Consider the following 24,918-nt stretch of genomic DNA (forward strand, 5'->3'; position numbering starts at 1 on the left):
GACCTACTCAAGAGCTGAGCTGCAACCCCTCATCTACAACTGTGCCTGCCACTATGGCAGCCACTGGCCACCTGTGGCTCTTTACATTTAAATTAACAAATTAAGTTAAAATTCAGTTCCTTGGTCCTATTAGCCACATCCTAAGTGCTCAACAGCCACATGAGGTTGGTGGCTTTTGCACCAGACAGCACAGATGAAGATCATTTTTAGATCTATAAAATAGTGTGATCTTACAAAAACGACTGTTTTCTCTCCATTTCTAGAGGCTTCACTTTTCTGATCGCTTTATGAGAACAGAGGAAAAACTGTTCAAGTCCTCAGAGGAAGATTTAACTTGGAATGACAAAACCCAAGTTTGAATTCTAGCTCAGACATTCATTAGCTGTATGGCCTTGCATAGGTCACTTCTCCTCCTGGGGCTTCAGTTTTCTCCATTTACAAAATCAGGTACTATTCCTACTGACCATGTGGGGCTGTTTGTGAGGAATCAATCACCAGTCATATATATAAAAGTTCCCATCACAGAGCCCAGCACATAGCCTTTATGTATTAGGCACCTATTACTACTACTAATGGACAACCTAATTTACTTTGCTAGCTCCTGGAGTAATCACATGTTAGCACTTCAAGTTTATTCTCTCTAAATCTTACCAAAGGTCACACAGCTGAAGAGAAGCAATGGTGAAGAGAAGCCTGTCAGAACACAGGCCTGGCTAATGGCAAAGCTAGTTCTTTTTCCCTGAGGCTCCACTGCCTTACTTGGGTAAGGGGCTATAGGGAAAGTGGGGAGAAGAAGGGGGAGGAGCCAAAGGGGGAAAGAAAGAAGCAGACAATGAATGAGGGCAGCACTGGGAGTTGTGTGGATGGCCTGAGGATAGTAAGCCTGAGGGCTAAGGGTCCAGAGGAGGGAATGGAAAGGAAAAGTGATACCAAATCAGATACTAGGACACTTCATACAATCTCAAATCAGGACCCTAAGCCTTTAACTACCCAACCAAGTGGACAGCTCTGGAAGGTGGACAATGAGCTTCCTTCCTTCCCAGCATGGCCTTGAGGGTGGGCCACCAGCCTAGCCACAAGGAACTAAAGTCCTCATCTATTTGGAGTCAGACAGGCCCTGGCATCAAGAGGGCTTTCGTGGGCAAATATGAATCCTCTAGAAGGCTAACTGCATCAGAATCAATAGCTGGAAGCAAAGCTGGAAGACAGATTCAGAACCGATCCAAATTCTTCAACTGACAGATGAGGGAACTAGGGCTGAGAGGGAAAATAAAGAGTTCACAATAACACAGGGAGTTAGTAGCAGAAAACAGAATTAAGAATGAAAGTCTGTCTCACCAATGAGTTTTTAAGTGTCTTGAGAACTAGGGTTCACTAAAATTCAATCAAATATAGTTAGGTTGAAAACTTCAAAATAACTTTTTACATATGGGTTTGGCATTCATTTTTAGAAGTTTAAATTTAGAAATGAACAAGAATAATAACAGAAAGGGTAAAATATCTAAGAATAAACCTAAGACTATCTAAGAACAGAATATCTAAGATAAGATATCCAAGAATATCTAAGAATAAAACATGCAAAATCTCTATGAAGAAAATTCTAAAATACTATTTAAAGGACACAAAGACTTAATTCAACGGTAAGGTATATCTTATTCCTGGATAGCAAGAGTCATCATAATGATGTCTTTTGTCCTTAGGTTAAATTTATGAAAATAATAAAAATTTAAAAAATAATAAAAATAAGCAATAAATGAATAGCTGTGGAACTGGATAGAAGCTGATCCTAAAATTAACAGCCAGGAAATTTGTTAAAAAAAGAATAAAAGGGGGGTACTAGCCCTATCAGATATTTAAAAAATATTACAAAGATAAAATAAGTAAAATAGAATTGTCCAAGCAATATATAAACAGATGGATCAATGGAAAAGGAGAATCCAAAAAAGCAATCCAAATACATATGGAAAAAAAGGAAGAAAAGGTAACATCTCAATAATGAGGCATGTGTTGGGACAACTGGGTAGCCATAGCTCTCACACCTTATACCAAGAAAAATTCCAGGTGGTTCAAATATTTATACAGCTTTAAGAAAAATAAGTGAAACTTCAAAAGTATCAGAATCAACCATGAGAGAATTCTGTTATAAATTTTTATGAACTTCTAATGAGGAAACAATTGTTATTCAAATCTCAGAAGCCATCAAAGAGAAGTTTGATATAGTTGATTCAAAAAATCTGGAAGTTAAAAGATGACAAAGCACGTACAAATATTCAAATATTTTTAACTCTTCTCACAACTGATACAAGAATGTGTCTACAAAAAGGCTATACAAACAAGTAGGAAAACAACCAACCATACACAGAAAGATGGATAAAGGACATGAACAGACAAGTCAAAGGAAAAAAATCTTTTTCTTAAAATGTCTATTTATTTTTGAGAGAGAGAGAAAGACAATGTGCGAGTGGGGGAGGGACAGAGAAAGAGGGAGACACAGAATCCAAAGCAGACTCTAAGCTCTGAGCTGTCCGCACAAAGCCCGATGCAGGGCGTGAACACACAAGTGGTAAGATCATGACCTGAGCTGAAGTCAGATGCTCAACCAACTGAGCTACCCAGGCGCCCCAAGAATTAGAGATTCTTTGGGGGCACCTGGGTGGCTCATTCGGTTAAGTGTCTGACTTTGGCTTAAATCATAATCTCGCAGTTCGTGGGTTTGAGCCCCACATTGGGCTGTCTGCTGTCTGTGAACAGCTATCTTCAGATCTTCTGTCTACCTCTGTGCCCCTGCCCCACTTGTACTCTCTCTCTCAAAACTAAATGAACATTAAAAAAAAAATCTAATTCTTAAATAAAAAGATGTTCAAATAAACCCAACTAATAATATGCAATACACATTAGCATTTCTAGGTTTGGGGATTACATAAAAATATCAAGTAATCCTTTTTTTTTTAGTTTATTTCAGTGATATCTATACCCAACATGGGGCTCGAACTCATGACCCCAAGATCAAGAGTCAAATGCTCTACTGACTGAGCCAGTCAGATGCCCCTATAAATATCAACTAATTCTGTATACATTTATGCACTGTCTGAAGTTTTTATAATAAACATTTGCTACTTTTATAAATGTGTTAGTCTCATAAAAAACTATTTATAGAGCATAATTTTCATTTATATGCACATGTATATGTGTGTTCCAAAATATTAACAGCAGTTATCCCTGGGGTAAAAATAATACGGGTAATTGTTTTCTTCTTCGTGATTTTCTGCATTTTCCAAATGCTATAAGTACGAAACTTTTTTTTAAGTGTATTTAAAAATAAATTACAAAATGGTTATACCAATAAGACTATTTTTTCACTTATCTGAAAAGCAAAGATAAAGTCTGATAATACTCTGTACTGAACAAGGTGCTCCTAAGACTGTTCTTTGGTACAACCTTCAGGGAGGGTTTATATAATATTGCTATGAGAAAAAATAACATTTGTCAAATTTAGACATGCACATAACCTGTGGCCCAGGAATTCTACTTCCAAAACTTGGTCTCATAGATACACCTACAAAAAATTATTCATTACATTACTGTTAAGGTTAGAAACAATCTATATGTCATCAACAGGGGAAGGGTTAAATAAATGATGATCTATCCATTCATTATGCAGCCATAAAAAAAAAAAAAAAAAAAAATGAAGGGGCTCCTGGGTGGCTCAGTCAGTTAAGCGTCCAACTTCGGCTCAGGCCATGATCTCACAGTTCATGGGTTTGAGCCCTTATCGGGCTCACTGCTGTAAGCCTGTCAGTGCAGAACCTGCTTCGGATCCTCTGTCCTCCTCTCTCTCTGTGCCCCTCCCCCACCTGTACTCTCTCTCAAAAAATAAAACATTAAAAAAAATGAAAAAGCTTTTTTATGTTTGAAAATGGAACAGTCTTCAACTATTGTTAAATGAGAAGATACTGAAAATACTACATATAAAACAACATTTGTGTTTAAAAAAAAAAAAAAGATAGTTGCACAGCAATGTGAATGTACTCAATGCCAATTCACCTAATGCCACATACACTTAAAAATGGTTTAAAATGGGGGGCGCCTGGGTGGCTCAGTCGGTTAAGCGTCCGACTTCAGCTCAGGTCACGATCTCGCGGTCTGCGAGTTCGAGCCCCACGTTGGGCTCTGGGCTGATGGCTCAGAGCCTGGAGCCTGCTTCCGATTCTGTGTCTCCCTCTCTCTCTGCCCCTCCCCCGTTCATGCTGTGTCTCTCTCTGTCTCAAAAATAAATAAATGTTAAAAAAAAAATTAAAAAAAAAAAAGGTTTAAAATGGTAAATTTTGTTATTTTACACCAAAAAAAAAAGGAAAAAAATGTAGAGAATATATTTGTTATTGCTTGATTAGTCACAGAGTGTTTCCAGAATGCTACATGAGAATTGATAAGGGCTGCTTTGAGGGAAGGAGAAGTGGGGGGTCAGATTTCCTCTGTATATCTATGTATATATCTTTTGGACTTTGAACTATGTGAATGCATTAGCCAGCAACAAATAAACAATATAAATTTTAAAACAAACAAAGCTTTTGAAATGGGCTTCTGTTTAAAACTGCTACACAATTTTTACTGGGTTTGGCACATAACCTAACAAATATTCTTAGTCTAGGGCAAACTACTGCCCAGAGGCTAAATTCAGTTCAAGTCCTGTTTTTGTAAATAAAGTCTCATAGGAACACAGCCATGTTCATTCATTACATAATGCCTACGCATGACTGAGGCAGAGCTGAGCAGTTGCAACAAAGACCACATGGCCCTCAAAGCCTACAAAATTTATCACCTAGCCCTTTAAGAAAAAGTTTGCCCAAACCTGCCCTAAAGCAATTAAAATAATTTGAGTATCAAATGGATTTCCTGATGTTCATTTTTTATGTGGCACAAAGATTTCTCAAATATTCATGATTATTAACCTCCCAATGATATAAATTATTAGCACTGGCAAATAAAATCTAATACCAATAAAGTAATTAAAATGATTAGAGAAAATTATTCCTTTAAAGTAAGGTATGCCTCTTCTACATAACTAACTCTAAATGTATTCTAGGGTGGTGCAAATTATCAATGTAAGTTAAAAATTTATTTAAAAAATAATTATTGCATCTTCCTAGGTGATGAACACATGTAAATGAATACATTTATGAAGTTTAAATTATATTTGTTCCAGTTAGCTCCTTCCTAATGTATGCCTTTTGCTAAACTTACTGAGTGGAAAAGGTATATTGCTCATGACAGGAAGTCAAAACTGTCCTTCTATGCCATAAAACCAGCTGGACAGCAAGCAGACAGCACAGAAAAGTCTTCCACAGCAAAATCCAAGGTGTTCCGAAGTGAGCTCATCATCACAATACCAGACAGGAAGTCACAAGCATTGAGCTGAGCTGAGCTAGGAGATGACCATGTAGAGCCTAGGAAGTTGGAGATGGAAGTCACTTCCAGACTCTGCCTTGTAACAGCTGGCATGGCCTCAACAGCTCCAAACCTAAGTAAGTTTCTTCCTTTAGCACATAATGACACACAAAGTTCTCCCCCTGCCCAAACCCCCTCTAATCCTTGCTACTTATAGGAAAATCAATGGAAAAAGTACAGTGAATCAGAAGCAGGTCTCTTATACTGATTAACTAGAATAGTCTTGCCAGGAAGACCCTTCACTACTCACCCACTAAAGATTCCTATGGACAAATGAAGACCAAACCAGGCTTCCAAAGCCCAGAACTGAGCACACGCCCACAGAGTAAAGATAAAAACTAACAATCAACATCCTTTTTTTTTTTTAATTTTTTTTAATGTTTGTTTATTTTTGAAGGAGAGAGTGAGTGAGAGAGAGAGACAGAGCATGAGTGGGGGAGGAGCAGAGAGAGGGGGAGACACAGAATCCAAAGTGGGCTCCAGGCTCTGAGCTGTCAGCACAGAGCTCGACGTGGGGCTTGAACTCATGAGCTGGTGAGATCATGACCTGAGCCGAAGTCAGACGCTTAACCAACTGAGCCACCCAGGTTCCCCAATCAACATCCTTTTATTATTTTTTTTTAATTTATTATTTTTTTTAACGTTTATTTATTTTTGAGACAGAGAGAGACAGAGCATGAACAGGGGAGGGGCAGAGAGAGGGAGACACAGAATCTGAAACAGGCTCCAGGCTCTGAGCTGTCAGCACAGAGCCCGACGCGGGGCTCGAACTCACGGACCGTGAGATCATGACCTGAGCCGAAGTCGGACGCTTAACCGACCGAGCCACCCAGGCGCCCCTCGACATCCTTTTAAAAACCAAACTTAAAAAAATATTCTACTAAAACAATAGTTTCCATGTTGTATTAGTTTTCAAGTTCTAGTCTACTGAGCTTCTGCAAATGGGTGTCTTTTTAAAAATAGGTCTATTTGGGGCGCCTGGGTGGCTCAGTCGGTTAAGTGTCCAACTTCAGCTCAGGTCACGATCTCGCGGTCCGCGAGTTTGAGCCCCGCGTCGGGCTCTGGGCTGATGGCTCAGAGCCTGGAGCCTGCTTCCGATTCTGTGTCTCCCTCTCTCTCTGCCCCTCCCCCATTCATGCTGTGTCTCTCTCTGTCTCAAAAATAAATAAATGTTAAAAAAAAATTAAAAAAAAAATAGGTCTATTTTTCAAAACTAAAACACAAAATGCACATTCAAATGTATTCCAAACTTAAAGTCAAGACTAAGACAACACAACCCACCAGTACATATAATTCTGTACTGCTAGGCTCGCTCACTATTGTGCTATACTCGGAACAAAGCTTTCCCTCCCATCTCTGTTTAACCAAAATGACCACACAGCCTGCTGTTTAGGAAGAGTCACCTATACAAATGGCCATGTCACAAAAAGAGAAAACCTACTGAATCACTGAAATGCTCCAAGTTGGCAACTGTCACTCAGAACCCTGATGGCATAGGAGACTTCATAGGGAAAAGCATGCCATTAAAAAAAAAAAAGGAAAAGCATGACATTCACATTTCTGAACTCAAAAGTGAAGATGACTTATTCTGAATTTTCAAAACTACTGCATTTAACTTGTTAGACATTTTGTGGTTCTATGAAAGAATTCATAGGAAAAGGGGTTCTGATGTTGAAAAGGTCTGAAAACCACTGACCTGAGGCTTACTAAAGGTCATAATACAAGGTACTATTTGAAACCATTCATGTACTCTGAATTCCCAGAGATTACCATGAAGGCTATTCAAAAACAAATACCCAAAGAATCCTAACCAATATAACCATGACTTACTTTAAAAACTCAGGTTCCTTGGACAGTCCAGGCAGCTGCCAAGACACGCAGGGTATTTATAACAGCCTTTAGAGTCAGCCAGACAGCAGCCACCTTCACCAGAACTGTCATTAAGAGCAAGAGAAGGGCCAGAGGCAAGCAGGCTCTGGCCAGTGATGGTCTCCCCAAGCAGCGGAGGAGGCCTACCCCATAGGCAAATCCAGGGATGGAGATGACAGATACAAATGTTAGGAAAATAAAGAATAAGAAACAGACAAGTTATAAAACTGGCCTCCATTTCTTTAGGCCATACAGAAATTTTGTATCAGAGAGAAAGTAAGGGACCATAGGAAGATTCAGCTGCCACTCCAGAGATTTGGATCCCTGTTATTCAACTCCTTACTGTGTGACCACAGGCAAGCCTCTTCCCATTGGTGGGTCCCAGCTGCCCCAAGCAGAGCAGGAGACTTTCAGACTCAGTGGTATCTCAAGTCTTCTCTTAGTCTACTAATGGGCTATTTACACGAGTCTGAGATTCAGAGGAAGCTGCACTACAAAGTAAAGCTCAACTGCTTCTGCTATTACTGCCTATCTGGCTGAGGCTTCTAACATGACCTATTGTGTTTATTGGCCTCAAACTGCAGTCGCTCAAAATTCCCTCTAAGGACTAGTTTGTGTTTCTCAACGTCTGTCTCCTGGAAGCTCTACCTACCTGAATCATGAAGTCATTTTCTTCCTGAACCTCACAGATGCAGCGGACCACTTCAAAATCATAGCGGTCGTCCCCATCGAGTTCCTCGTCTGGGTTGGTAGTCACATCAACATCTTGGCCATACTCCTCGTCACTCCAAAGAAAGCTCTCAGAAGAGGACTCACTCAGATTATCCTCCTCTGAGAGGAAAAGGAAAACAACAGTCACTATTTTAAATTATAGTTATAATCTTTCTAAAAACCTAGGATGTCAAGAGTGGAAATGACCTTACAGCCCCACTCCTCTATGAACTTTCACAGAACTCAGAAATGGGAACTCCAATCTATTCCTTGGGCCTGTCATCTAATGACAGCTAAATGATGTATGCTACCTGGCAATGAACTGAACTCCATTTCCTCATTTTACTGAGTGAGGCCCAAGGTAAGTGGCTACTCAAGGTCACAGAGCACAACAGCAGAGAAGGTCCAACTCCCCATCAACTACACAGATCATCCTAATGACTCAAATATGTTCCTCCATCTCATCCCATCCAGCCAGGAACTGACTTACCATCAAGTCTATATCCAGATCCACCTTAAAAACTCTGTAGACAGTGGGAAATGAAGTGGGTAGATTCCAGGGATGATCAGAACTAGAATCACTAGATCTTGGTGCCTCATAAGTTATAATTACAGCTAACCTTTACTGACCACTTATTTTGTACCAGATACTGTTTGAAGTAGTTTCCATATACTTATTAATCACTTCCAAACTCACAATCACCCTCTAAATTGCTACAGAAGAGGAGGTTTCAAGGTTGACTCAGATTTCCACAAGCAACCAGGTTAAATGCAGAGTCCATCAATAAGAAATGAAGGACTGAGAAGGGCAAGTGTGCAAGAGGATGGGGTATAATGGATTTGGTTATAGACACACTGGAATGGCATTCAACCAAGACCAAAGTAGACCAAAGTTAGAGAAAAGGGAAGTTTAGGAAAGGCACAGCTAATAGCCTTTCTTTTATTTGATGTAGTTTTTTATTTTGAAAATACAACCCACTGCACTTGCAGAGGACCTGGGAAGTAAGTTACAGTGTCAATATAAATCCAGCCTTCTCAGACTGTGGTCCTATTCAAATGATGAAGCCAGCAGACAGCCTCCTTACCAGTTACTTTCACTTTCCCTTTATGGTTTCCAGATTCTGAGCTATGGAGCTGCGGGCTCATATGGACCCCAGGCTTATGTGAGGACCCACACCTGGTGACAGCAAATGCCTTGGGTGGAGAAGGTTCCTGAGATGTATCACTGATTTCCTCACTGCAAGGGCATTCTGAAAGAACAGGATCAGGAAGGAATTAGTACCCCAACACATCATCAAGGCATTCCAGAATCAATCCCATCCAACCAACAGCACTGCTGTTCAAACAACTCAAAGTCTGAGGAGCAAGTCAACGACAAAGGGGTGTGGAGGATAGATTTAGGGATTAATACTTCCAGCTACCTTGAAAAACCTCAAAACCAAAAGCTTCCTCCTCACCATCACCCTTCTCCCTCTTTTCCTGATAAGACTGGTTTTCTAAGCCAGAAGATAACACTGAGAATAAAACATGGCATCCCTTTAGCTCCCAAGGTTGGAACCCTGATTTTCTTAATCAACATTTTTGTGGGAGCTAGACACACAATTTTCAAGAAGTAATCCTTTCTTGAAAGATTTAGAGGTATGTGTTTAAGAGTTGTGTATGTAAGGGGTGCCTGCCTGGCTTAGTCGCTAGAACCTGTGATTCTTGATCTCGGGGTTGTGAGTTCAAGCCCCATGTTGTGCTGGGTATAGAGATTATTTAAACAAAAACAAAAACAAAACAAACAAAACAAATTTTAAAAGGGGGGCCTGGCTGGTTGAGTCAGGGGAGCATGCGACTCAATCTCAGAATCATGAGTTCAAGCCCCATGTTAGGCGTAGATTACTTAAAAACAAAATCTTTATGGGCACCTAGTTGATTCAATTGGTTAAGTGTCCAACTTCAGCTCAGGTCATGATCTCACGGCTTGTGAGTTCAAGCCCTGAGTAGGGCTCTGTGCTGATAGGTCAGAGCCTGGAGCCCGCTTTGGATTCTGTGTCTCCCTTTCTCTGCCCTTCCCTGACTTGGGCTCTCTCTTTCTCAAAAATAAATAAACATTAAAAAATAAATAAAAATAAATAAAATCTTTAAGGGTGCATGGCTGGCTCAGTTGGTGAAGCATGCAAATCTTGATCTCAGGGTCATGAGTTCATGCCCTGCATTGGGCATGGAGCCTACTTAAAAAATAAAAATAAAATAAAATAAAATCTTTAAAAAACAACAAAAAAGAGTTGCGTATGCAAATAGCCATTAATCTGCATATCCTCTCCTATTATAATGCTTTCATGTGCACTATCCTATGACAGGGCACGGTGGCCAACGCAGCCAAGAAAGAAGGCCTTCCTAAATGTCAATGTGGCCTTGTAACACCCAGGTTGAGCAGACTCCTGCCCTGCCAGGGTTCATGCTAAGCTGATCCCACAAGCTCCAGTAAAGGCCCACTGGCCCATCCTCTCCTCAGTGCAGGCTCAGAGGCCAGGAATGGGGAGAAAGTAACCCCTCCTAATCCCATGGTAGGAAACCCAAGTGAAGGGGAAAATTACCAGGTTTGGTTTTCTTTTTCTTTTTCTTTTTTTTCTTTGGCTTCACTCTCACAAATTCTTTGAATTTCTTCTCTTTATTCTTTTCCTTGTCTTTTGCAGCTGGAATTAAATACAAGTATTGGCTTAACATTTTGTTTTTAACACTGAGATGTTTATTCTCAAGTGTATGTCCAATGTGAAGAATTAAAATTGGCAACAAAACAGAGTTCTGGATCTGGTTCTGCCTAGGTCACCTTCCAACCCCTCAAGGCTCTAGAAACCCTTCTCCCATCATCTAGCCTTTAGATCAATGGTGGGCAAACTCTGGCCCATTGCCTGTTATTTTAAGTTTTATTGAAACACACTATGCTCATTTGTTGATGAGCATTTGTTGATGATGGGTGCTTTCATGCTTCAACAGCAGAGGTAAAGAGTGAAGATGGAGACTTTATGGCTCTCAATGCTGAAAATATTTATCTGGCCCTTTACAGATTAAGTTTGCCAACCCTACTTAGATCACGGATCCTCAGTGGCTACATATGCAATCACCGGGAGAGGTTTTTAAAAAATGAATGCTCAGGAATGCCAGGGTGGCTCAGTTGGTTAAGCATCCAACTCTTGATTTCAGTTTAGGTCATGATCTCACGGTTCATGGGTTTGAGCTCCAAGTGGGGATTCTCTCTCTCTGCCCCTCCCCTACTCGCACTCATGCATGTGCACTTTCCCTCTCTCAGGATAAACAAACTTAAAAAAAAAAAAAAAAGTGAAAGCCCAGGTCCCACCCCTAGAGATTCAGATTTAATTAGCTTGAGGCATGACCAGCGTGTCAGGAATTTGTTCTTTCTTTCTTTTTTTTTTTTTAATAATTGCAGTACAATTCACATAACATTAAATAACCCATTTAAAAATGAACAATTCACAGGGCACCTGGGTGGCTCAGTCAGTTAAGCGTCCAACTTCAGCTCAGGTCATGATCTCATGGGTTTGTGAGTTCAAGCTCCACATGGGGCTCGCAGCTGTCAGTTCAGAACCCGCTTCACATCCTCTGTCCCCCACCCTATCCCTCTCCCCTGCTTGTGTGAACTCGCTCTCTCAAAAATAAACAAACATTTTTTAAAATCTTAGGAAAAAAATGAACAATTTGCACCTTCCAAATACCACAACTTCATTCTCTGCTAATCTTCACAGTAAGTAAACTCAAGTCATCAACACTCCCTTGTCCAAACTTCTCACTTCACAATTTTTCCTAATTCCATTCTAAAAACTTCCCACCTACCACTCTACCGAGACTGTTTTCAGTTTTCAAAGTTAACAACAGCCTTACTATTTCAAAAATCCAGTTGTTTAGCTTATCCAATGTATAAGCTAATAATTGATCACGCCTTACTCTGTAGATATTAAGAAGTGTTTAAGCACACATATTCTGTGACCTAACCACTCTACCCCTAGATATTTACTCAAGAGAAGGGATAATGTGTCCATACTAAGACTTGTACATGAAAGCCCACTGAAGCTGTAGTTGTAACCCCCCAAAGTGGAAACTACCCAAACCTCCATCAGCAGGTGAATGAATCATTTGTGCTGTGTCCATACAATGGAATACTTATCAGCAGGTTCATCTAGCTCTTCAGCACCATGTCAGCACCGCAACCCAGGCCTCTCTCCCAAAGGGGCACCCAAGAACCTTCAGAGAGGATAGCAGGCTGTCATACTAGCTGTTAAGCCTGGGCTCTCCAGGCAGAAGTTAATCTACTGGCTAAAGAACACAGGAATTAAGGGTCTCTAAGTTCCCTCCTTGTTAAAATACTCTGCAACTGAGAAACTAAGTTCAACAAACAAGAACTTTAGAAAAGACCTTAAATCTAATTTACAAAAATACAATTTAAGATTAAGAAACCAAGGCCCAGGGGCGCCTGGATGGCTCAGTTGGTTAAGCCTCCGACTTCAGCTCAGGTCATGATCTCACAGTTTGTGAGTTTGGTTTGTGAGTTTGAGCCCTGCATCGGGCTCTGCGCTGACAGCTCAGAGCCTGGAGCCTGCTTCAAATTCTGTGTCTCCCTCAGTCTCTGCTCCTCCCCCACTCATGCTCTGTCTCTTTCTCAAAAATAAATAAACATTTAAAAAATAAAAAATAGGGGCGCCTGGGTGGCTCAGTCGGTTAAGCGGCCGACTTCAGCCCAGGTCATGATCTCGCGGTCCGTGAGTTCGAGCCCTGCGTCAGGCTCTGTGCTGACAGCTCAGAGCCTGGAGTCTGTTTCAGATTCTGTGTCTCCCTCTCTCTGACCCTCCCCCGTTCATGCTTTGTCTCTCTCTCTGTTTCAAAAATAAATAAACGTTTAAAAAAATTTTTTTTAAATGAATAAATAAATAAATAAATAAAAAATAAAAAGAAGAAGAAACCAAAGCCCAGAGAAATAAGTTGACTTGGCCAAGTTGATACAGTTGATTAGCAAAACATAGTCAAATGCCTCCCAAATTTTATAAAAGCTATCAACAATATTTACTTTCCTCTGATCCTGGGAACATTCCTCCTCAGATATAAACACATAACTCATTTTTGCAGATCCTCTTGGCTATAACTACATTATTAGTCATGGCTTAAATCCATTTACTCAACAAATATTTGAGCATCTACTATGCTCCAGGCGGTATTCTAGGGAGGAGGAATACAACAATGAACAACAACAAAAAAGACAAAACCTCTACCCTCACAGAGCTATACTTAGTGGGTGGCAGCAGAAAACAAGTAAGTTATATAGTATTTTAGAAGATGATCAGTGCTATGGAAAAAATAAAGGAGGGAAGGAGAATAGTAGAGGTGACAGAAGAGGAGATTTGCAATTTTAATAGTATGTAATCAGAGATCGCCTCACTGAGAAAAGGATATCTGAGCACAGACTTGAAAGGAGAGCATGAAACATACGGAAATCTGGGGAGAAGACTTTTCCAGGCAGGGGGCCAGCAAGTGGATGACTCAAAGCGTTGGCTTTCGGTGTTGAAGAAATAGGCACAGGGACTACTTCCTAAGTCTTTTTATGCAGCCAGCATTACTCTAATCAGACAAAGACATTACGAGAAAGGAAAACTGCAGACCAGTATCTCTCATGAACCCAGATGCAAAAATATTGGCAAACTGAACCCACCAATGTATGAAAAAATGATAGACTATGACCAAGTGGAATTTATTCCAGGTACACAAGGCTGGCTCAACATTCAAAAATCAATTAATGTAATCCATTATACCAGGCTAAAGAATAAAAATCCTGTCACAAAGATGCAGAAAAAAAAGCATTTGACAAAATCCAACACTCCTCATGATAAAAACCCTCAGAAAATTAAGAAGAGGGAATCTTCCTTAACAAAGGACATCTACAAAAAGTCTATGGCTAACTTTATGTTTAATGGTAAGAACTGAATGCTTTCTCCTTAAGATCAGGAACAAGGCAAGGATGTCCTCTCTCAACATTTCCATTCAGCATTGTGCTAGACATCCTAAGTAGTACAGTAAGATAAGAAATTACACAGGTTGGAAAAGAAGAAATAAAACTATCTTTGTTTGCATAGACAGCACTATGTAGAAAATCTCAAAGAACTGACCAAGAACAAAAAACAAAAAACAAAAACGCTGGAACTAATAGTGATTATAGCAAGGTCGTAAAGAAACCAGGTTAATATACAAAAGCCCACTGCTTTCTCATATGTTAGCAATGAACAATTGGAATTTGAAGTCAATAAATAGCAAGGAAGCTTGTATGTCTTCGCTGGAAGTGAAATTAGAATTAGGTTGAGGGAGAGAAGATGATGTGGCTAGAAGCAGATTGTATAAGGCCTTATAAAAAAGTTGGCCACTGGAAACATCTGAGCAAAGGTGTGATTTAAGCTGATGTATCTTCACCCACACACATATAGAAACTGTTGCCCGATCCAGTTTTTTATTTGTAAATTCAAGTTTTAATGACCTCCAAACTAAAGTAACTATAGCCATTAATTTATTGGAAAGCTAACAGCATTAATCCCATCAGTAGCAGAAGCAGGTGAAGAGGAGACCACCTTGGTCCTGCATCCTCGAGAAAGATCTGAATATAGGGTATAAACTGCCAAATGCCAGGGCATACCCGGTTATCATCTAAGTATGGGAGTTCCTTTGGGCTTCTCTAACAACAGTATTTTCTCATTTCACATTTCATAAAACAGAATCACATCCTCTAGGGAACCCAATAAGCAATAAGAGAAGGATGGGGCACTTCATTCCATACCAGGGATTCCTGAAGTTCCCACGTTACTCAAACTCAGGTAATTCATGACTAACATTCCCAAAAAATGAAGACATAATGAACACTCTCACTGGCCTACCAACTGTGACATCACGTGATTAATGAATTTTCCCAACTTTTTAGGATTTGCTTTAATTCAAATTTTGCGTATAAGATTTTCTATCATATAACTTCAAACTGGTAATTGTGCATAAAATGTAGCTATACCTTAATAACATTACCCTTCAACAGAGGAGGAAGTGAAATTCAGAGAAGCTACAAGATCACATACATTACTAAACAGAAAGGGTGAACTCAAACCTGTGAGAGGACTTGGGCCTCCAAGTCTTGGGTACTGAGCATTGTCCTTGAAATAGGAAACCAGCCCAAGACACAGATCTGCTCTGCAGTTCAACAGCACCACCACTCACTCGCTCCCAGGTTATGCTGTTTTCTTTTCTCACTTTGTACCTGCTGCACATAGGAGACATTGTGGGTATCTCCCAGTGTTTCTTCTATCCCTCCTTCACTGTGCAGCATGTAAGGGCTTTGAACAGGACTAACTCCACATTCAGTTAACCAGTAATTCCCTGGTTGCAGTCTTAGGCTTAGATAACCTGAGCCTGACCAGTTGGTTCAAGGCAGGGATCGGAATGGACTGATGTGACCCAAATGTAGGACTCTGGTCCAACATTCATAAAAAGGATATATACTCTTATTCTCGTTAGATTTGAATGAAGCAGTATGGAGGCTTAAATGATACTTGGCTATCCAAATGATACAAGGGTATCCAACCTGAAAATAGCACTGACAGGCAACATGATAAGATAGTCCCAGAGCCATACATCCCCTGGACTTCCCCACTATGTGAACCAACACACCCTCTTTATTGTAGAGTCAATTCAAATAGAGTTTCCTGTTACTTGTAACTAAAAGGATCCCAAGTGTTGCAGCTGGTCAGAAATATGGTCACTTTAAGCTTTAAAGAGTCCTTCCTGAGGCTTCAATTAGAGGAGTAAACAATGAAGATACAAAGAAGAGATACCGTAGGAAGTTGTTCTATAAAGAGGCCCGTGTTCTCTGAGAGCAGGGGGAAGAGAGAAAGCCTTCAGAGGCTCACGCTGACTTCCAGCTGAAAACTGGGAAGTCAAATGTGGCCTAAAATGGCAGAGCTCACAGAGAGAACTGTCCAGCAGGTACTAAGCTAATGCTGGTGATTCCCTGAGGTAAAGGGGCTGTCAAGGAGACCAGAGGCCGAACTAATTCAGATTACCCATGTGCACAGAGGTCTCCTGTAGAGAGGCACTCCCACTGCCCACTCCAGGACCCAGGAGCAGGGCATCCTTCCCTGGAATCCTAAAAGACAGCAGACACAGAGCCTAGAGTGAGGGTATAGGCCTGCAACTAGATTCAAATTGTGGCTCCACCACCTGCTAGATGTATAGGTATCAGTTCAAGTTAATTCATCTCACCTGCATCCCAGTTTATAATTAATCAACTGGGCACAACAGTACCCCCACCTCATAGGATGTGTTTTGAGGATTAAATAAAACAATACAAGAAAGAACTTGGAACAGTGCCTAGCACATGGCAAGTTCTCACATGTTAGCTGTTGTTATCTTGCTTGCGATACTCTCTCCCTGGAGGGTGATGGTGGTCTGCTGTTGAGCTCTCTTAGACAGCATGGCCAATTGTTCCATGAGCCACACAGTATGGCCTGACTACAGAGCTACTTCCCAAATGCTCAGGCTTGGCTGCACAAAGAGCAACTTCCTGCAAGGCTCTGGATCAGAGAGCAGCTTGTCACCTGAGGAGGGTGAGGCTCTTCTAGGACGGCCACTTGTCGTCTCCTCAGGCTGCATGTGTCCATAAGTATTAGAGCATTTGATGCCATCATCTTCCACCAAAAAAAAGTACTACAGCCCTTCTTTTTTCCCTCTGAACAGGCTGCTCCCTATTTCTCCACCAGATCATCACTAAGCTATGAGAGCAGAAGGACATCAGACAACTGCTTCCAGTTTGACCTGAGAGGGAAATAAACCTCTGTCTTGTTGAAGCAGGCCACCTTGGTTCTCTCTTTCAGACACCATAATCTAATTAAGCTCAGAGGGCTCTCTTCCCTTTAAGGAGAGAGAGAGCATGCCCTTGTAAGAAGGCCAGTCTAAAGCCACAAGGTATAGATGGCAACAAAGAAGGGCCCACTCCAGTGCCCCAAGACTCATTTCGGCCTACAGACAAGGGTTACCCAGAGTGAGAACCAAATGGATGTAACAACAGGTAGTAAGCACAAGTGAGGTCCCCTTTGATTCTAGAGTATTCTTTCTGGTACGAACCGCTACTCACAACTGAACTCATTTATGTAGAAACAAATCCAGATACCAAAGAAGCCTGAATTTGCCACTGGAAGAGAATTCATTAAATGGATTCTGGTATTCTGAGAAACCTAATTTGGAAATGCAAACCTAAACTGACCTCCCAAATTCACTTATGTGATGAAAGGCCTGGCCGAGGGAAAGGGAAACATCTGGAGACCAGAGTCAGAAGAGGCATCTCAGGGACAGACGATCATAGTCATTTATTCTCCTCGATGCCTTTGAACCTCTACCCTGCTTGGTCCCAGCATGGGAATAACTTTCCTATTCCCTGGCCTTGGTCCAAACCCTCTACCCTCACACTTTAAGGTTTAACTCAAATGTCACCTTGTCCTCTTAACGTCCCAGCTCCTGCTCTACAAACAAAATCTGAATCTTTGTTTCCACAGCACTTTATATGTTCCTAATACAAAACTTAGCTCTTTTCCCTGCATCTGATTATGGGCTTTTCTCCTCACGTGAAAGGGCCTTGTCTCATTCATACCTGATCGTACATCATCACTTTAAAAATGAGGAAATCACATCTGTAAAGAGCTCAGATCACAAGTGAACAGTAGCAGGACTGCTACTAAGATTCAGTCTATGGACTCTCAGACCAGAACTGTTTCTTCTGGTCAACCAACCCAACAGGGAAATTGAGAGGATTGAAAAATAATCTCTGCAGAGCATTTTCTGGTTCTCATGGAACAGAAGCATCAGGAATCTCCACATGAGAACTCCATTAGATCTCAAGGTCCCATTTGCCACAACCAGAGCACTCAGCATAAAGAGAGTACTTCTTTACAACAATTTTCACCAAACAGCATAATTTCTGTAATATTCTATGTGTTTTTCACTTATGCATAATGTCAAGTTCACAATGCCTATGAACTAGAACACAGGTTGCCTGGTGTCAGAGTCTCACCTTGAAACATCTCTCCACCTGAACCCACCCCGTCTGAAATGCCACCCCTGAATACCAGAATTTCTTAGAAGTCTGAGTGAAACCTAGGTATGTTGAGAATAGGTGACCTATTATGCTGGTTTTAATCTTTCAAACCTTGAGAAATTTAGTTACTGGATTAGTCAAGTAACCAGCAAAACCATGAGGAAACAGAAGGAGACTTTGATGGGAGACAGTGAAGGGAGATGCCTGGAACAGGGGGTGCCTTCTGGAGGCCTGGGGTCTATGGAATCTTCTAAATACCTTCCTATGTTTGCTCTCATTGACAGCCAGCGTCATGGTGAAGGATGAACATGTCTCCTGACCCCAGTTCACTGATGATGATAACTTAGGGTCCTTCTGGTTACTGGCACAGGCAGGACTAGGGGCCAGGGTTTTCATTTCCCACCTAGAATATAGCAAGGTAAACCAGCTGGTTTCTTTCAGCCTGATAACTGCTGGCCATCTCAGCAACCACGCACATGAGAACTGTGAAATCATCCATAAGGTCTGTGTCCACTTGACAGGAGGACAGAGTTGTGTGTTCCTTCCTGGCTGCGCAAAACCGCTCTACCATCTAAGAGGGTACGGGAATGACCAGGCTATACCCCAGACAGTGGGTGAGTGGCCTATGTGGCCCATTCTGCCACCAAACTGACCAGTTTTACAAAGGACCAGCAGAGGAGTAACAAGATAAAACATAGTGATTTAAAACACCCATCTGTTCACCCTAAAGCTTTTATTTTTATTTTGTATTATCTTATTTATTTTATTTTTAGTAACCTCTACACCCAACATAGGGCTCAGACTCATGACCCTAAGACCAAGAGTTGCACACTCTCCTGATGGTGCCAGCCAGGCACCCCCTAAAGCATTTTATATCGTCCACCCCTGTCAGTCTTGTGTTTTTTTGTTTTTTGTTTTCTAAATGTTTAATTATTTATTTTGTGAGAGAGAGAGTACACGTGCACAAGTGGGAAAGGGGTAAAGAGAGAGGGAGAGAGAGAATCCCAAGCAGGCTCTGCACTCTCAGTGCAGAGCCTGACACAGAGCTCAATCCCACGAAATCAAGTTGGACCCTTAACTGACTGAGCCACCCAGGCACCCCTGTTTGTTTAAGTAGGTAGTATTCATGCCCAGCGCAGAGCCCAATGCAAGGCTTGAACTCATAACCCTGAGATCAAGACCTGACCTGAGATCAAGAATCAGACGGTTTAACAGACTGAGCCACCCAGGCACCTCAGCAGATCATGTTATTAAAAAGAAAACTGGCAAGCAAAAATTTCCAAGTTCATCAAATTTCCAAATCACAATGAAAGGGATCTTTTAGTTAAAAGAGAGAATCAAATCCCAGGTGGCTATATTGGTATGAGATCCAAAAGCAGTACACAAAAGTAGAAAATCAATCACTGAGGTTTCTTTTACCAAAATGGCAACAACCTGTCTATTGATTTTGCAGCTCATTAGTGGTCAGCTGAATTTAGAACTAGATCTCTGACTACCTGGGATAATGTTTTCACTGAAACAAAGATCTACTGCTTATTAAGAGTTTACTGTAGGCCAGATATTGTGTTAAGCATTTTACATTACATTATATTTAATGTAACAAAGCTCCAAGGTAAGTAGTAGTATTATTTCCATTTCACAGATGGGAAAACTGAAGTTCAGCAAGTTCTTTGCCCAAAGTCACATAGCAAAGCAAGTAGGGAAGGCTGGGGGGGGGGGGGGGGGTTCAAATTCAGATGGGCTGACTCTGAGCCTGCACATATTACTCAACACAAATCACGAACCTCAAGTATAGTTAATCAGGAATCGCCAAACCAGACAAGCAATCTACACATGGCCAGGAATGCCCATCCTGAACTCAGGTGTGTTATACTGGGCAAGGTCCCTCCTCAGACAATTACCATGACCAGGGACAAGGAGAACTATGCCCTAGCTCAGAGGGCACACACCATGGTAGCCAAGCAAACACATCTTTCCTCAGTCCCCTTATGGCCTCCTGTCTGTCAAGACTCAGCCTCTGGAATAACTTCGTTTTAGACACTCTGTGTCACTGTGATAGGCTGAATCCACCTCCAGTTGCTCCCTAGTTCTGCCTGCCCAGATATCACTCCATCACCGGATCCATTTCTACTAGGTCCCAACACATCAATATGCACAATCACCAATCCCTGAGCGCCAGCTGTGTTCACAGCTCTGAGCAGAGCCCACGGAATACTGCAGCAACAACATTCATTCCTCTCCAACAGTAGTTACAGTCCAGCTGAAAAGCTCGTATCAATGCACTAACTTCAGTCATACATGGCTGGATGAGACAAATAAAATCATAGTCAAGGGGAAGAAGGAAATGCACCTCCCACATATGGGACCCTATATAACAGGCTCATTAAATACATTAGCTCACAGACTCATCCCAAGAACTCATCCAGTTTACACAGAGACAGAGAAGTGGGGAAACCTACAAAAAGTCCAACAACAGTTATAAGAATGGGATAGGATTCCCAACCCACATGCCCAACACCAACATTATGTTCTGCAAAAACCATCATTCCATCCTGAAATATTTCTTAGCAGATGAGTGATATGATCAGGTTTGTATTCTCCAAGTTCCCTTACAGCAAAATAAAAGATAAACCATAGTGGGTAAAGGACGGAGAGAAGAAAACTGGTTGAGAAACTATTACAACAATCAAGGCAAGACAGGAAAACCTGGATTACTGCTGGGAGACAGAGAAAAAAGGGATCCATTTGGGGATAAAGCAGATGTAAATAAACAAAAAATTAAAAGCTCCTCAGTTACCATTATTTCAAGTGAAAAGCCTGATCTTTTATCTCAGCATCTCCTTGTACTTTATTTTCTTACATTCTTATAGCAATTTTAATATTTTTGAAGTGTCTGTTTTATGTAGGCCTTTTATTGAGGCCTAAAACATATAGAGAAAACTACACACATAATAAATGTATGATTGATACAAGCAGGCCAAAAGTCTCCCTCCTGCCCCCACCATTCATTCATCCACCTACCACCCCACAAGGGTAACTAACCACTGTCATACCCTCAAACAGCACAGATTCATTTTTATCTGGTTTTGAACTTTATATAAAACCGTAGCACATAGGTTATGAGTTTACACTAGCTCAACACTGTATTTGTGACATGTACCAAAGTTGGTGGGAGGGCTGTGGTCCACTCACTCACTGCTGTGCGGTATTCCACTGGATCAAGATATCACAATTTATTTACTCTATTCACACATTTACAGATATACCTCAGAGATACTGCAGGCGTGGTTCCAGATTACCACAACAAAACAAAGGTCGCAATAAAGTGAGTTGAATGTATTTTTTGGCTTCCCAGCGCATATAAAAGTTATGTTTACACTATACTATAGTCTATTAAGTATGCAATAGCATTATGTCTTTAAAAGAAAAAAAAAACAAAGTACACACCTAAATTAAAAAATACTCAATTGGGGGCACCTGGGTGGCTCGGTCTGTTAAGTGTCGGACTCTTAATTTCAGTTCAGGTCATGATGTCACAGTTTGTAAGTTCAAGCCCCATATTAGGCTCTGTGCTGGCCACTCAGAGCCTGCTTGGGATTCTCTACCTCCTCTCTCTCTGCCCCTCCTCTGCTCTCTCTCTGAAAATAAATAAACATTCAAACAAGAAACACTTTATTGGAGCCTCCAAATTAGGCTCAGGTCATGAGCTCATGGTTTGTGAGTTCGAGCCCCACACTGAACTCTCTGCTGTCAGCACAGAGCCCACACTGGAGCCTCTGTACCCCCCTCTCTGTGTGCCCCTCCCATACTTGCGCTCTCTCAAAAATAAATGAATATTGTAAAAAAAGTTTTTTAATATTTTATTCGTAAAAAAAATGCTAACCATCATCTGAGTTTTCAGTGAGTCATAATCACTGATCACAGATCACCATAACAGATACAATAATATTGAAAAAAGTTTGAATAGACACATAGGTCATAGGTCAATGGAACAGAACAGATAACTCAGAAATACACCCACAATTATATGGTCAATTAATCTTCAACAAAGGAGGCAAGAATATGCAATGGGAAAAAGGCTCTTCAACAAATGGTACTGGGAAAACTGGACAGCAACATGTAAAAGAATGAAAAAGGACCACTTTCTTTCACCATACACAAAAATAAACTCAGGGGCGCCTGGGTGGCTCAGTTGGCTAAGAGTCTGATCTGACTGCTGATTTCAGCTAAGGTCATGATCTCCCAGGTCATGAATTCAAGCCCTACATCATGCTACAAGATAGGCATGGAGCCTGCTTGGGATTCTCTCACTCTCCCCCATGCCTGTCCCATTTGCATGCACTCTCCTCACATCCCCCCCCCCCAAAAAAAAACTCAAAATGGATTACAGGCCTAAATGTGAGACCTGAAACCATAAAAATCCTAGAATAAAGAACAGGAAGTAGTATCTCTGACATCAGCCATAGCAACATTTTTCTACATATATCTCCTCAGGCAAGGCAAATAAAAGAAAAATAAACTATTGAGACTAGATCAAAATAAAAAGCTTCTGAGCAGCAAAGGAAACAATCAACAGAACTAAAAAGTAACCTACTGAATGGGAGAAAGTATTTGCAAATGACATGCAAATGACAGGGGAGGGATCCGATAAAGGGTTAGTATCCAAAATATGTAAAGAACTTCTAAACCTCAAAACTCAAAAAAACCCCAAATAATCCAATTTAAAAATGGGCATAAGTTATGAACTATATATTTTAAATATTTCAGAATTTTAATTTTTTTAATGTTTGTTTATTTTTAAGAGAGAGACACACACACAGAGTGTGAGCAGGGGAGGGGCACAGAGGGAGACACAGAATGCAAAGCAGGATCCAGGCTCTGAGCTGTTAGCATAGAGCCCAACTTGTGGCTCAAACTCACAAGCAGTGATATCATGACCTGAGCAAAAGTCAGACGCTTAACCGACTGAGCCACCCAGGCGCCCCAAAAATACTTCAGAAATTTAAAAATAAAATACTAAAATCACTGAAATATGTTTACCTATCAGACTTACAATAATTAAAAATTTGGTAATATTGATAATATTAAAAAACTGACACACATGACTAGTTGGAGAGAGATTATAAACTGAAACAAAGTTTTCAAAAGGTGATTTGGTATCATCTATCAGAAGTTTAGATATGCACATACCCTTTGCTGAAGCCAACCACCTCCAGGAATTTATCCCATGGGTTTATTTGTACACAAGGGTAAATTAATCTTTGGGAGGTTTACTTTATTTTAGCACTTGATAGAGTGAAAAAAAATGGCAAAATATAAACTTTTTATAGGAAGAATGTTTACAGTACAGTACACTCATACAATGAAAAATGACAACTGTCAAAATCGGTAGAACCACATATCAACACTGATATGAAATGATGCCCAAGATATCTTTAATGAAAAAAAAAAAACAAGTGGCAGGTGATACTGTGTAAAAGATATTTTCTATGTAGACGTGTTTGGATATGCACAGAAAATATCTGAAAAGAGTTTGTTAAATAAAAATAGTTACATTTGCAAAGAGGGTGGGAATGCCAAGGGGAGGGATACCTTTTCCCTTAACTCTGTTGTACTGATTTATACAGCAATCATATGTCACTTTTGTACTTGGGGATGGGTTGTAAAAATGTTACAGATTCTAAACTTAGAACCACTGAATTGGAATGTGTCTGGAAAGCAGGGCCCAATAAATCCATATTTTAACAAGTCACCAAGTGTGACTCCCAGGCAGCTGGGTTAGTTAGCCACTGCTCTAGGTGAGACGTGGGCCAGGTGGCATTTTGGGGAAGCAGAAGATCTCAGTGACAGGTATCTTATGTCCTAGGAAATAAGCTTGCCTCCATAATTAACCATGTATTCAATGACAGAGAGATATACTCACCTGAAAGATACAGAGTGGCCACCAAAGCCAGTAGGACTGGCCAGGAATAGACATTAACATCCCTAAGGAATCAATGTTTGGCCCTAAATGAAACAAACAATGTCCAGGCAAAAGAATGCTCTGGTCTGAGGACTGAGCCAGTCTTTTCTTCCTTGTGCCAGGAATATTCACAACCAAGATCTCAAGCAAAACAGGACTCAGGTCTCTTCTGAAATGCCCAGAACAGAGCCTGGCACTTAATAAGCACTCAATAAAGAGGTACTGAATGGACAAGTCAATCTATTTTAGTATGAAGCACTTCTAACTCCAGTGCTCTGATCCAATGCTCAATAAGCAAACTGTTCCTAAACAGGAAAGGAGTTTTGACAGCTGTGGGCTTCGTCTCAAATAAATAACTGGCACGTGGCCTTGAGCATCAGTCTACTGCCATTTGGTTCATACGAGCCTGCTCTGAGAGACATCTAACCACTGATGGGTACCCGAGCAACACTCTGGTGAAGTCACTAAGGTGGTGAGTGCTGCCATGCCCTGCGGCCCTCATGGGGAGTCTCCTCCTGGGTGACTACTGGCCAGCCGGCCTTCCTCAGGCAGCTCCTGTTAGCTCAGTGCTCAGGCTCGCCAAGTGCACAGCTAGACTACCTACAACAGAGGGTAATAGAGCCCAATACAGAGGCTACTAGCCATATGCAGCTACTGAGCACCTGAAATGTGGCTAGTCTGAAGTGAAATGTTCAGTAAACATAAAATACACACTAAACTGTAAAGGCTTAGTATAAGAAAAAGAATATAAAACAGCTCACTAGAAACTTTTATACTGGGGTGCCTCAGTCAGTTAAGCCTCTAACTCTTGATTTGG

At 41.0% G+C, this 24,918-nt stretch overlaps 1 protein-coding gene across 6 annotated transcripts in view; it reads right to left on the reverse strand.

The window, feature by feature from the left end:
• Positions 1–24,918, reverse strand: part of PHF20 (PHD finger protein 20) — a 170,045-nt gene that overhangs the window by 19,707 nt on the left and 125,420 nt on the right. For all 6 annotated transcript variants that reach the window (XM_015070956.3, XM_053200000.1, XM_027069976.2 and 3 more), the window contains 3 exons: positions 10,608–10,706; positions 9,111–9,275; positions 7,967–8,145 (listed from right to left, as the gene is read on the reverse strand). In XM_015070956.3, coding sequence (XP_014926442.1) covers positions 7,967–8,145; positions 9,111–9,275; positions 10,608–10,706 — 443 coding nt within the window. The remainder of the gene's footprint in view (positions 1–7,966; positions 8,146–9,110; positions 9,276–10,607; positions 10,707–24,918) is intronic.

This window comes from Acinonyx jubatus, chromosome A3 (assembly GCF_027475565.1).
Source record: "Acinonyx jubatus isolate Ajub_Pintada_27869175 chromosome A3, VMU_Ajub_asm_v1.0, whole genome shotgun sequence".
NCBI classification, from domain to species: Eukaryota; Metazoa; Chordata; class Mammalia; order Carnivora; family Felidae; genus Acinonyx; species Acinonyx jubatus.